This window comes from Pteropus alecto, unplaced genomic scaffold (assembly GCF_000325575.1).
Source record: "Pteropus alecto unplaced genomic scaffold, ASM32557v1 scaffold7, whole genome shotgun sequence".
Classification (NCBI taxonomy): domain Eukaryota; kingdom Metazoa; phylum Chordata; class Mammalia; order Chiroptera; family Pteropodidae; genus Pteropus; species Pteropus alecto.
The window spans coordinates 38,180,524-38,192,672 of NW_006494614.1; the positions used below are offsets into that span (position 1 = coordinate 38,180,524).

The 12,149-nt window shown below is 37.1% G+C and overlaps 2 protein-coding genes, 1 non-coding gene and 1 pseudogene across 21 annotated transcripts in view; 3 read left to right on the plus strand and 1 right to left on the minus strand.

The window, feature by feature from the left end:
* The window catches only part of SLC25A27 (solute carrier family 25 member 27), a 39,669-nt gene extending 32,288 nt beyond the window's left edge, over positions 1 to 7,381 (minus strand). For 6 of the 16 annotated variants that reach the window (XR_001518202.2, XR_001518203.2, XM_025042630.1 and 3 more), the window contains exons 1-3: positions 7,070 to 7,376; positions 4,356 to 4,547; positions 2,630 to 2,714 (exon numbers count right to left, since the gene is read on the minus strand). Coding sequence is in view for 12 of the 16 variants with exons in the window: in XM_025042630.1 (XP_024898398.1) it covers positions 2,630 to 2,714; positions 4,356 to 4,547; positions 7,070 to 7,175 (383 nt within the window). In the remaining 4 variants the exon portion in view is untranslated. Of the gene's footprint in view, positions 1 to 2,629; positions 2,715 to 4,355; positions 4,548 to 5,522; positions 5,564 to 7,069 lie in introns of all 16 variants that reach the window. The other 10 variants (XR_003044421.1, XR_003044420.1, XM_015600360.2 and 7 more) reach the window with 3 other exon arrangements.
* LOC112474777 lies at positions 1,628 to 1,746 on the plus strand (annotated as a pseudogene).
* LOC112474896 lies at positions 1,777 to 1,895 on the plus strand. The gene has a single exon (XR_003044551.1). It is a non-coding gene; the product is annotated as a 5S ribosomal RNA (ribosomal RNA).
* Positions 7,382 to 7,472: 91 nt separating the features above from the next.
* LOC102885315 (24-hydroxycholesterol 7-alpha-hydroxylase) overlaps positions 7,473 to 12,149 on the plus strand; it is a 64,964-nt gene continuing 60,287 nt past the window's right edge. For 2 of the 4 annotated variants that reach the window (XM_006926478.3, XM_025042621.1), the window contains exons 1-2: positions 7,482 to 7,992; positions 11,869 to 12,004. In XM_006926478.3, the coding sequence (XP_006926540.1) occupies positions 7,816 to 7,992; positions 11,869 to 12,004 (313 nt within the window). In that variant the 5' untranslated portion in view covers positions 7,482 to 7,815. Of the gene's footprint in view, positions 7,993 to 11,868; positions 12,005 to 12,149 lie in introns of all 4 variants that reach the window. The other 2 variants (XM_025042620.1, XM_025042622.1) reach the window with 2 other exon arrangements.

Genomic DNA, 12,149 nt, shown 5'->3' on the forward strand with positions numbered 1-12,149 from the left:
CAGTGATCAAGCCTAGACTATTATACTTGAACAGGCTTTGAATCTCCCTTCTTCTCTCCATTTCAGGCCCCAATTATCTTTTATCGAGATTACTGCAATAGTCTCTTGGAGAGAAAAGGACATTTTTTTTCCCTTTTACTCCAAAACAATATTTGAAGAGGTTCAAATGGGTTTAGAGTAAAAAAAGGTCCCTATCCCCAGTTCCCTTCCTCTTCCTCTGAGGCAGTCACAATTACTAGTTTCTAAGGCCTTTCTAGAGATAACAAGGATGCATTTAATGAATGCTTATTATGTCAGGCAGTGTTCTAAGCATTTTTAAAAACCTCATCTATTTCTCATATGAACCCTATGACATTACTACTACTGTATTTCCTCTTTACAGATGAGGAAATGGGCATACAGTGGTTAAACAACAGCTCCAATCACACAATTTAGTGGTACAACCAAGATGTAATTCCAGGCTACCTGAGTGCAGAGCCCAAAGTCTTAACACTAAGTTACAACTGACAGTTTGTGCACACAAACATACATGTATAGATATTCCTTTTTAAAAGTATACATGTACAATGCCAGGTCGTATACTGTCTTGCACTCTGATTTTTTTCCTAAGAGTATATCTTGAAGGCTATCTCTATCAGTTCATAGAGAGCTGCCTCATTTAAAAAAAAAATAGTTTAAAAGCATTCAATTTTATGGATACACCATAATTCATAGGCCCAGCATAACTTTTCGCCAAGAAATTTGAAGATTTACATGACATTGCTAGGCCCTATCAAACTGCCTTCCACGGAACTTGTATTAATCTACACTCTTACAACCTGTGAGAATGCCGTTTCTCTTCACAGTAATGAGCACAGTATGTTGTCATTGCTTTTTTCTCTTTGCGAATCGCATAACCACTATCTCCTCTGTAATTGCTACATAATTCTAATTCTTTAGGAATCTGTCTCTATTACTGTGAGATCAATGATGGCAGGGATATGTCTTTCATTACTCCAGCCTCCATATTAAGTATAAGACTGCCATACCATAATCATTCAAAAAATACCTACTGACAGAATGAATTGTTCTGAATGGGTCAAAAGATACCATGAGATTTTTTTTAAACGAGGCAGCTCTCTATGAACTGATAGATACCATGAGAGTTGACTTCATAGTAAAATATTTTCTTTGAACTACTTAATCCTTTCCTTTCTGGAGGGAATTACAAAATGCAATATATTCCATCATTAACTCTGGAAAAGCAATTTGTATAGCTTAGTACACTACTATTTTTCAAAAACAAGGCCAAGAGATTTTGCCTGGAAGGTGAAATTTTGCTTATTGCCCTTATCATTGTGACTTGGATTTTTTTAGCCCAGAAAATATATTATAGATATCTTTATATGTTAGTCATATAAAACTTTCCTTATTCTAGCAAAGCTGTGTTGTTTCTCTGTATATGTCGTAATTTATCTAACTACTTTCAAATTATTAGTAAATTTTTAAAAATTTGTTATTACCAACACTGCTATACTCAATATCTGTGTATATGTAAATGGCTTTATGCCCAGGTACAAGTATTTCTGAATTATAATCATAAAGAAAGAGTTGCTGGGTCAAAGAATTACAAATTTAAAAATTTTAAGTCTACGGCCATGCCACCCTGAACACGCCCGATCTCGTCTGATCTCGGAAGCTAAGCAGGGTTGGGCCTGGTTAGTTCTTGGATGGGAGACCACTTATGAATACCAGATGCATTAGATAGTCATCCCTGTTCTCTTTCAGAGTATTTAAGTCTACGGCCATGCCACCCTGAACACGCCCGATCTCGTCTGATCTCGGAAGCTAAGCAGGGTTGGGCCTGGTTAGTTCTTGGATGGGAGACCACTTATGAATACCAGATGCTGTAGGCAAAAAAAAAAAAAAAAATTAATAAGTACTTTATGCTTCAAAAGGCTATAGTAACTTACATTCCCATTAACAGTTTAATAGTTAATAGTTTTAATTAATTTCCATGATTACTGGAGAGTTTGAAGATTTACATGTTTAATGAACATTTGTATTTCTTCTTTTGTGAACTTCCTTTGTGTTCTTTATATGTTTTTATTGATTTACAGTTCTATGTAGCTCTAATAAAGATTTACATTATTTATATAACCTCTTTGTCTGTTTCTGATATAAATGTTGTAAGTGATACACACTTTACACTCATCATCGCATCTAATCCTACAAAAAGAGATACCTGATGGTAGGTATTACTTCTACATCTGAGAAAACTAAAGATATAAAAGGTGAAGTGGTTTACCTAGGTTACATAGTAGTAGACCAGGAATTTGATTCGAGCCCATCTCCGTATGACTCTAAAGCCCAGGATTTCTCAGTATAAAAAGGAATATAGAATTCTATAAGAATTCTCCTAATGTTAAAATATTAATAATATATAGACAATTTATATATATATATGTACATGTATGTTTGTATATATGTGCAGTAAATGCTCGATCGTTTGAATTTATATTGTAAATACTTATTATTTTAAGCCTTTAACATGAGGCAATTTTGGTATAAATGCACAATTTATACAAATCTCATGAATAAACATTAAAGCCTTAGGGGAAATAGCATATATTTTCAAAATAAGACTTACCAAAGGGGATAATGCTTATCTTCACTTTTGCCAAACACAACTTCACGAAGATGTTCATATGTGACCATTCGACCTCCAGAATACACTGTGTCAAACGGATTGAAAAGGTGAACTCAGCTATGTTTAATAAAACGAGAGAGTATTCTGACCTGGCCTACCCGATCTCTCTAGCTGTGTCTTTCTCTCATGTACCCTATGCTTCTGACACATGCACTTCTTGATGTTTCTCTGCATGTGGTATGCCTTTTTCAGCCACAGGCCTTCTCACATGCTGTCTGATCTTTCTTGAATGGATTCTCCTTTCTCTGCTTTGCTAACTCCTCCTAGTCTTTCAAAACTCAATTAAGAGAACTACTTTTCCAAGAAGTGCTCTCTGTCCTTTCCTTTGCACGAGAACTACTTAGGCATACATCTAACATGGCATTTATCATATTAATTAGAGATTAACTTGACTTTCTTTCCATCAGACCATGAGCTTTTCAAGGTAGGTTTTCATTACTCCATATGCCTTAGTAGAGAGCTTCATAGCAGGCATTTCCATTTAATAAATATGTATAACTTCATAGGATAATTTATTATAGTACGGTAATTTTTCAGTCAAATGTCAAACATATGAAATTAATCTTAATGGTAAAACTAGAAAGAAAATATTTTAAAAAGGTGAGAAATAAAAATTATTAAAATAACTACATGATATTCATATAGAGGTTTTCTTTATATTTAAGAAGTTTGATGAAGTATTTTAAGATATCCAAAAACACAGAGTACTAAAACAATACTTCTAGACAGTTCTTGATGAATACACTCTAACTTCATCTAAAGAACCGAAGTTTTAAAAATAAGACAGTAAATATTAGTACTTGAAAGTTTTCCGACCAAGAATCCCTTCATATTTGTGGAAACACTATGAATGTAAAGGAGAAAAATGCCACACCTGTCCTACCATTTGAAGCCGAATTTATGTTCTCCTATGCACAGGCTGAAAACTTAACAACTCTTATCTTTGTGAGTGCCACTTGGGAAGCAGAGCAAAAAAGTATTCTCATTTGCTGTAGTGTAGTTACAACTATTTTTCTTTAAGAGTAACCAAAGGCCTACAAAGGTAGTTAGGTATCCTGGGGAACTGAAACAAAAAAAATCACCTGCTTTGCATTTACTCTATCGCCAGAGTTGCATTAGATAGTCATCCCTGTTCTCTTTCAGAGTATCCTAGTCTCTAACGGATGAGACAGAGACTGGTGAGATTTGGCATTGTATTTTAATTTTCAAAAAAAAATAAAAAATTAAAATTTTATGTTTAAAGTTTTTGAAATGGAGAAAAATATCAGGCATTTTTTTCTTTATTAAACTTAAAACATTAGAAAAAATTTCAAACACAGAAAAGTAGAGAAAATAATATAACTGCCTCTATATCTATACTTGATATTTATCAATTGCTAACATTTTTGCCATATTTGCTTCATTGCTTTTGCTTAATATTTTAAAGTACATTACAGACATCAAGACAGTTCATTTCTAAATACTTCTGTATGCATTTCTAAAAATTTAAGGCAATAATTCCTTAATTACAATTGGTAGTTAGTTTTCTTCTTCTTAAGAAACTATATATTCATTTATCATATTAGTAGAAAAAACTAACTGGTTTTTGGATATAGCTAAACAGAAAAGCAGAGGAGACAAACTCAGAACTCATAACAAACTTACCAGCCAGAATCAAGATAAATACCTACGTGTCTGTAAATGGCGGGTGTCACTCCTTGCCAAAGCTTTAGAAAGCCTTCCTCTTGGACAATCCCTAGGGCTGTGCGCACCATGCCCCTATAGGGAGCAGATTCTCTTGCACTGTCTCCCAATCGTGCAAGGGCAGCTTCTCCTTGCATTTGGAGTCGAGTTTTTGTGAGATCCAGGGGAAAAGTTGCTAACAACAACAACAAAGAAACAAAACGAGGGGGAAACCCACAATATTCAGAGAAACAAAAATTCTAAAATTCTAAAATCATAAGACTAATATTTTAGTCACCACAAGATTGGTGGTTCTCAAATTTTATAATACATCAGAATCAGTTAGGGATATTGTCAAGAGCTGCTAATTTCCTAGCCCCATGGCCGATGGATTCTTAGTAGGTTGATGGGGTTTGGGGGAGTCAGAAATCAGTTGATGCTTATGCACTCCCAAATTCATTAATCACTGTCCCAGAGTACCCCTAGATCACCAGGGGGGAAAAAGTGACAACTTTGGGGTTCTTTTTATTCAGAAATTTCAGTCTAAAATCTACTTTTGTCCATAATTTTTGCCTTCTTTCTAATTGGAATAATTTCAGGTATTCATATTCTGTGGTGTCCTCTTAACTGCAACCATGATTAAGATCCAATGTGACTTTTAGAATACTGTGTTATTTATACTAGGTAGGCTATTAATAAATGCTGGATGAAGCTGAATTCTATAGTTTCATGGGTGATGTTCACATGCAGATGAATCATTGACCGGATGTTTGAGATATAGAAAATGCTATATGGAGTTTATAATGTCATCGTTTATACACAAGGGTGGCATGCTCAAATTCTTTCAATTAAGGCACATATTGTTTTTCCTGCACTGATAAGTTTTATGCATGGCCTCTTTACAAGTACCGACTGTACTTGAAAATTTTTTTCTAATGTTTACATTTTAGAGATAGACCTTTTACCTTGAAACAGGACCACATTAGGAAGATCAAGCTCCTAACTTTATACACGCAATGTCCCGAATAATTGAAATAACCAGATTCAGATAAGTTCATGACCATTATTGACATTACATAAGTCTTTTCGATGACTACCAACTCATACAAAACCATAGCTATCCTTTTTCCAAGAGAAAACAGAGTGACTGGAAGAGAACGGTAAATCTTACCACAGGTCTTTGTAAATGTAAATATCTTGCTGATAGTTTCCCTAAAACAGAAGTAGTTTACATACAGAGAATTCAAGCAATGCTTTATTGAAATATGAAACCTAAAGTCATAAGATATAAAAGTCTCTATATTAGCACAGGTTATGCCTCTTGAAATAATTTGGGTTTTCTTGCTAGTTACTTAAATAATGCTTCAGGTTCTGATCCTAACTTGTTTTGCACTCAAAATCATCTCATATTCTGATTCCCCCACTTCGAATCACAGCTCCCACACAATTCTCTACAAATTTTTAACAGAAGAAATTTTCCTTTACAAAAGCCATTGGTCACAGGGGGAAACATCAAGGTTTAAAAAACAAAACTGGAAATATACCTAATCATTCAGCAATCTGTTTTTTTTTTTTTAAGTTGGTCAATTGTATTTTAGTAAAAACAATGAATAAAAAAATTCTCAGATTTGGGAGGAGAGAGAAAGAAAAAAATCAGAGGGTCCAAAGGGCAAGAATGGAGGAGCACAAAGGGCAAAATAACAGATCATAAGCGGGCTCTGCTGGAAATACAAAATAAATTCATTTTAGAAGAGGACAAACATTTATAAATAACACATCAGAGCTGTTGCTGTTTGTTTTAAGTGGACAAGAAAATGAAAGGGTAATCTTCAAATGCACAGTGAAGGCTTCCCAAGGAATGCATAGGCACTCTACTCACAAAACCCTTGGAAGAAACACTACCTGCTCATGCAAGGTCATTATCATCCTCTTAACGTTTTGTCTGACTTGCTCATGGAGATGTAACTGTCCCTCTCTATATTCTTAAGATACTTAATAATACCTCCATTATAATAAGCACAATGTAAATGTCTGTCTCTGCAATTTCCCAGCCTGTAAGAAGGTCAGGGCTGGGTCTTTAAACTATATCTCCAGCAGTCATAATAATGTCACAATTAATGGTTGCCCTGCCTTGGAGTTAGCATTTATGTATTATCGACTGCTCATAATCTTGCAAGGTAAATACAGTATAGACGAATTAAGCTCAAAGAGGTCAGCTGGAAGATGCTGAGTAGATGTTCAATAAACGATGGGTCCCACAAGTTGGGTCCACAATTTGGACCCTAAAGACAATGATATAGTGAGGCTCTGTAAGAATATAAATCACAGAGATTATTGCAATAAAGATGAAACGTGGACTGAGTTTTTAAAAACAGCATCCTCACTAAAGAAAAAATTGTTCCCACTGAGGAATGGCAGCTTATGAAGCTTCTAAAAGTACACGTTCAGGCACAATGGCACACCTCTGAAGAAGAAATTGGAAGGCAAAGACCTTAGTGACCTCCAATCCCTCCTCCTCACGAACCTGGCCTTGCCAGGTCGCTCCCACATCCGCCGGACATGTGTGGAAAAGAGGGCACAACCTCGCGTGCGCACACACCGGGGAACCTAGCCATCTGCGGGTCCCTCCCGCACGACTACTCCCCGCCCCCGCAACCACCACCCGGCGCGGCGCCTCAGCCACTCGCCGGAGAGGCCCAGGGGTGGGCGCTTGGATACCTAGCTCCGCCACCGTAGCCGCGCAACCGGACAGTAGGAACTTGCTCGCTCGGGGCCATCTCTGGACGAGCGGCAAAAGCCTCTCTTCATCCTCTGGGACCGACATTCAGCAACAGGACAGGACGACAATGCAACCCTTCTGGCCGGCGCCTCGCGCCGCGGCTGGCCTGCCACCCTGCCAGGGCGGCCCCTCTTCAACCGACGAATGGCGCGGCGGACACCATGTCCTTCCCTCGGCTCGGCCAGGCGGGCCTGCGAACCCGCAGCCTTCCTAGTAGCCTCACGCTTGAGAGGGTCTGCGGACTGAGGGCAGAAAAACAACGCGAGCCCACGAGAATTCTGGGAAATGTAGTCCTTCGTGCTCCGCGCCTCTCGGATCACGTTCTCTGATTGGCTGCGAGCGAGGCGCTCCCAGAGCCACCGCTCTCAGCCTTCATGGCAACAGCGCGAGCCCTTTCCACCTTCGCCCCTCCTCACTCTCGCACTACCTCCAGCCCCAGCATTCCGTTCCGGTAGGCCAAGACTTGAAAGAGAATTGGCGGTGGGAGGGAGCGATGCTGCAAAAGTCACCTAAAAATTGGGGCGGATAAAGGAGACTGCAATTAGAAGGCCGAGGAAGCTACGAAAGTTGCCGCAGAAAGGTTGAGAGGTCCGGTGATTGCTCCCTATTCCAGTGGGAAGGAACAAGTGCTACATGTAGCAGCAGGACTTTCCTTCTCTGATTCTCCAAGACGCTGGACAAAAACATGGAACTAATATTCCCAACAGTGATTATAATCTTAGGTTGCGTTGCTCTTTTGTTATTACTTCAGTGGAAGAACTTGCGTGAGCCCCCGTGCATAAGGGGCTGGATTCCTTGGATTGGAGCTGGATTTGAGTTTGGGAAAGCCCCTCTAGAATTTATAGAGAAAGCAAGAATCAAGGTATGTGGCCTTAGCTTGTGGGGTTTCCGAAGAAGGTAATGTTTCCTTTATTTTCTTTCATCGGATCTTGAGTGTAATGTTAGAACACAGGGAACATACTTGCTGCCTCAACTAAACGATCTTGTCCTTGTATGAATTTCTCAACTAACAGTCAACAACTATATCTTATGCAAGGTTTTTCAAGAGATAGATTTTTATCAGTTATGAAATATAAAGCAGCTTGCAACTAACTGGCTATCTGGAAGCAAAGATTATAAGTGCTTAGTTACTTCATCATGGTTAAAAAATCCTGTGTATACATATTAACTAAATGCTTGCAATAATTGGGAAAGAAATATAATGCAGTTAATTTCAGTTTATGAAGCTGTGCAATAAATTCTTATCCAAGTCATTGTTATCACCAGGTAGTTGTAAAAACTGCTTACAAACTTGGTCTTTACAAATTTAGCTGGCACTGTAATTTCAGCTGGTGTTATTTAATGGTGATGAAATCCATTTTCACTGCACACTGAGGAGATTAATAGTCGTAGTAGATGTTTTTGTCCTTAAAGTATTTTTAAAATATAATATATCTTGCAAAAATAGTATAGAGGATACTGCCAAATTTTTTCCTTTATTGCAACCAATGCTTCAATGAACATTCTTGTGTGTATGTGTATGTACTGTGTGGTTGTGCTTTTTGCACTTATCTAATTGTTTCCTCAGAGTAAATTCCGAAAAGTGGAAGTGTCCAGAGAACACGAACATTTAAATTGTTTATATTATTGTGTTACCCTTGCAAAAGGACTTAACAATAAACACTTTTTCTTTTGAGTGTAGCAGATTGCCTAGCTCCTCATATCTTGGTAAATGAACACATGAAAAAATGTTTAACATCATTTACAATTAGGGATGGTCGAATAAAAACCACAAATAAAAGTCACTACACACTTATCAAAATGGCTAAGTAAAAAATAGCGACAGTACCCAAATGCTAGTTAAGGATACAGAGAAACCAAATCATTCACATATTGCTAATGGAAATGTGAAATGTAAAATGATAAAATTGTTGATGGAAATAGTGGTTCATATGACCCAGCAATTATACTTTTGGGCACTTACACTAGACAAATGAAAACTTATGTTCACATAAAAACCCACACATGAATGTTTACAGAAACTTTATGTGTAATAGCCTGAAACAAAAGAATACCAATGTTCTTCAACAGTGTTTAAACAGACTATGGTTCACCCCCACCATGAAATACTACTCAGAATATAAAGGAATGAACTGTTCATACATATGACAGCCTGAATGGATCTCAAGTGAATAATGTCGTGAGAAAAAAAGCCAACCCCAAAGGTTTCCATACTATATGATTCTATTTATACAATATTCTTGAAATTCAATATCATAGTAATTGAAGAAATTAGTAGTTGACGAGGGTTAAGGAAGAGGTGGGGGTGAGAATGAAATGGTTGTGACTATCAAAGGGAAATATGTGGTATCTTTGTGGTAATGGAAGTGTTCTGTATCTTTACTGTATCAGTGTCAATAACTTAATTATGATGATGAACTATAGCTTTGCAAGGTGTTAACACTAGAGGGAACAGAGTAATGGGTACATGGGATCTCTCTGCATTAGTTCTTAGAATTGCATGTTAGTCTACAATTATCTCAAAATAAAAAGCTTAAGGAAAAAATACAAGCACCACTTCTACAACATATTGCACATGCTTGCCTTTACATCATAACACTCAGTGCTAACATTGCGCAAAAAATGAGAACAAAAGGAAAGCAAATAAAACAAAAAACTCATTGTTAAAGAATTTATAGCACTTCACACGGTCATTCGCACTGTGCAGTCATCTTGCAATAAATTACTTTAAATACCACTTGTCAGCAGTTATCTCAATCATTCAGTAGGTTTGAACTTGGCTGTTGTACACTGTGGCCTGAGTGCCTATATGTGTTACAAAAGGACACTTTCCTCATGGAAAGGTAAGAATTCTCATTTGGGCAAAACTTTAACGAACGATGAAAATTACTCATCTTTTTCTAAGTATTGGCAAACAATTGTAGAGAAGGAATATTGGAAAGCACTGTAAATGTCTGGATCACTAGTGAAAGAAAGTGAGACTTCACTATTTGGTGGCCCAGTGATTATTGAGCCCACAGTTGCCTGATAGTGCCCAAATGTGTGTCATGGGAATGATCTTGTGCCATTTCATGGCAGGCCTAGAAATTATTGTAATAGTGAATTAGCGATGAGTGTAAATGATATTTGGAGGTAATTATAATGGCTGTAATGGGATATAAAAACACAGGTCATCATTCTAAGAATGTATATCTTGGATGTGGTATGGTAAAGTCACTGTGGCCACAGAGGAAATGAAAATGAAGCATGGAAGGAAGAAGTTTAGTAATCTCATAGGTCTGAGGGGGTCACTGCATGCCATGCAAGGCCACAGAAGAAAGTGCCAGTGTCAGTCAGGAATCAGAAGATAGGAAAAAGCCTAGGTCAGAACCCTTATTGGGGTTTCCTTAAGAAAGGCAAGAGAGGGCAAAGTAAACAATTTAGGATTGGCTAGTTTGAATAATTCCTGAGGGCTTTGGGCCATATGGATGGTCTCTCATTGCCTGATATATGGCCCTGGGATGATTTAGGGCCACAGAAATATTGGCTTGGTATTTGAGACTTAGATAAGGAGGTAGTTGGGGGTAAATTGGTTGTTTTGCCTATGAAAGGTATGCTCTTGGCTAGTTGAGCCCTTTGCTGTCTTTAATAATTGGCTAGCCCTGGTAGTGAGGCAGTCAACGCCAAAGTATCAACAAAAAAGAAAATACAGCTAATATATAGTTGGCTCTGTGATGAATGGATGCCAATAGACACAGAATCTAAGAAAATATAGTTGATTCGAATAATGGGTTATTTTGATGATTGATTCATGGATGAGATTGTGGTGAATTGTCTATATTCATAATAGAATAAAATGCTAAATTACAATTAGAGGTCAGTGAAAATGATGATTTATTTTTACCCCAACGAAGTCATGGACTCCCTGAAATCAAGCCCCTTACTAGACTATGTTTATAGGCAACTAAGAGTGATTTAACAGACAGGGCAAAACTGATGATGTAGGAGAAAGAGGCATAAATGTAGAACAAAGAGAAGGTAAGAGAGTGTGGAATCTGTAACGCAAGTAAAGGACTGTTGGCATTGCACAGGACAGGACCCTCCACCTGTTAACCAGAGAGGTAGCATGGAGAATGGGTATAAATGTGTGTACCTTGCAAGATTTGGTGGTGAGAAGTTGAGAGTGCTCTTACTTGATTGCTTCCATTTTCCCAGTGAGCTATAAACCAGAAACACTATCTCACAGTGGAGAGAGTTAGGCAAGTTATACAGGTGAAATAGTCATTTTGGAAAATGAGAAGGTAAGCACATTAGAGAACTTTTTAGGATTGCAAGACATTGTTGAGTGACCACTGATTTATGGTAAAAGCAGTCAGCAATTTTGTATCTTTTTCTTGAACAAAGTTGAGCTATAGGTTGCTTGTAATCTACTAAATCTTGAAAACAATGTTCAAATATCACAGTTTGACATAATTTCTAATTATTATTCATATTACGAGAAAAGAGGATACAAGTAAATAATAACACAATCAAAAGGAAGGTTAAGTATTAGGCCAGAATAAATTAGGATTTACATAATTTATAGTTGGCTAAATCAGTCAAAATTTAGAATTAATTACTATACATAATGATAATGTTTTTCTTACTTATGACTTCAGCATTGAGATTCTTGAGAAACACTGCCTTAAACATAACCCATGGTCCTGTAACTTATCAGAATTGCTTAATTATATGACCTGTATTTATGTGTTTTTTTCAGTATGGACCGATATTTACAGTCTTTGCTATGGGAACCCGAATGACCTTTGTTACTGAAGAAGAGGGAATTAATGTGTTTCTAAAATCCAAAGAAGTAAATTTTGAACTGGCAGTGCAAAATCCCATCTATCGTACAGGTAAAGAATATTTTCAGATAGTTCATTTGAAATACAACATTAGAATCCAAGACTAGTTTTAAGTAACAATTATATTCTCACTCTTTTATCAAAAATGGTAAGTCCCCATTATTTTATTCTTTAGGAGTAGACGAAGAAAAGAGTA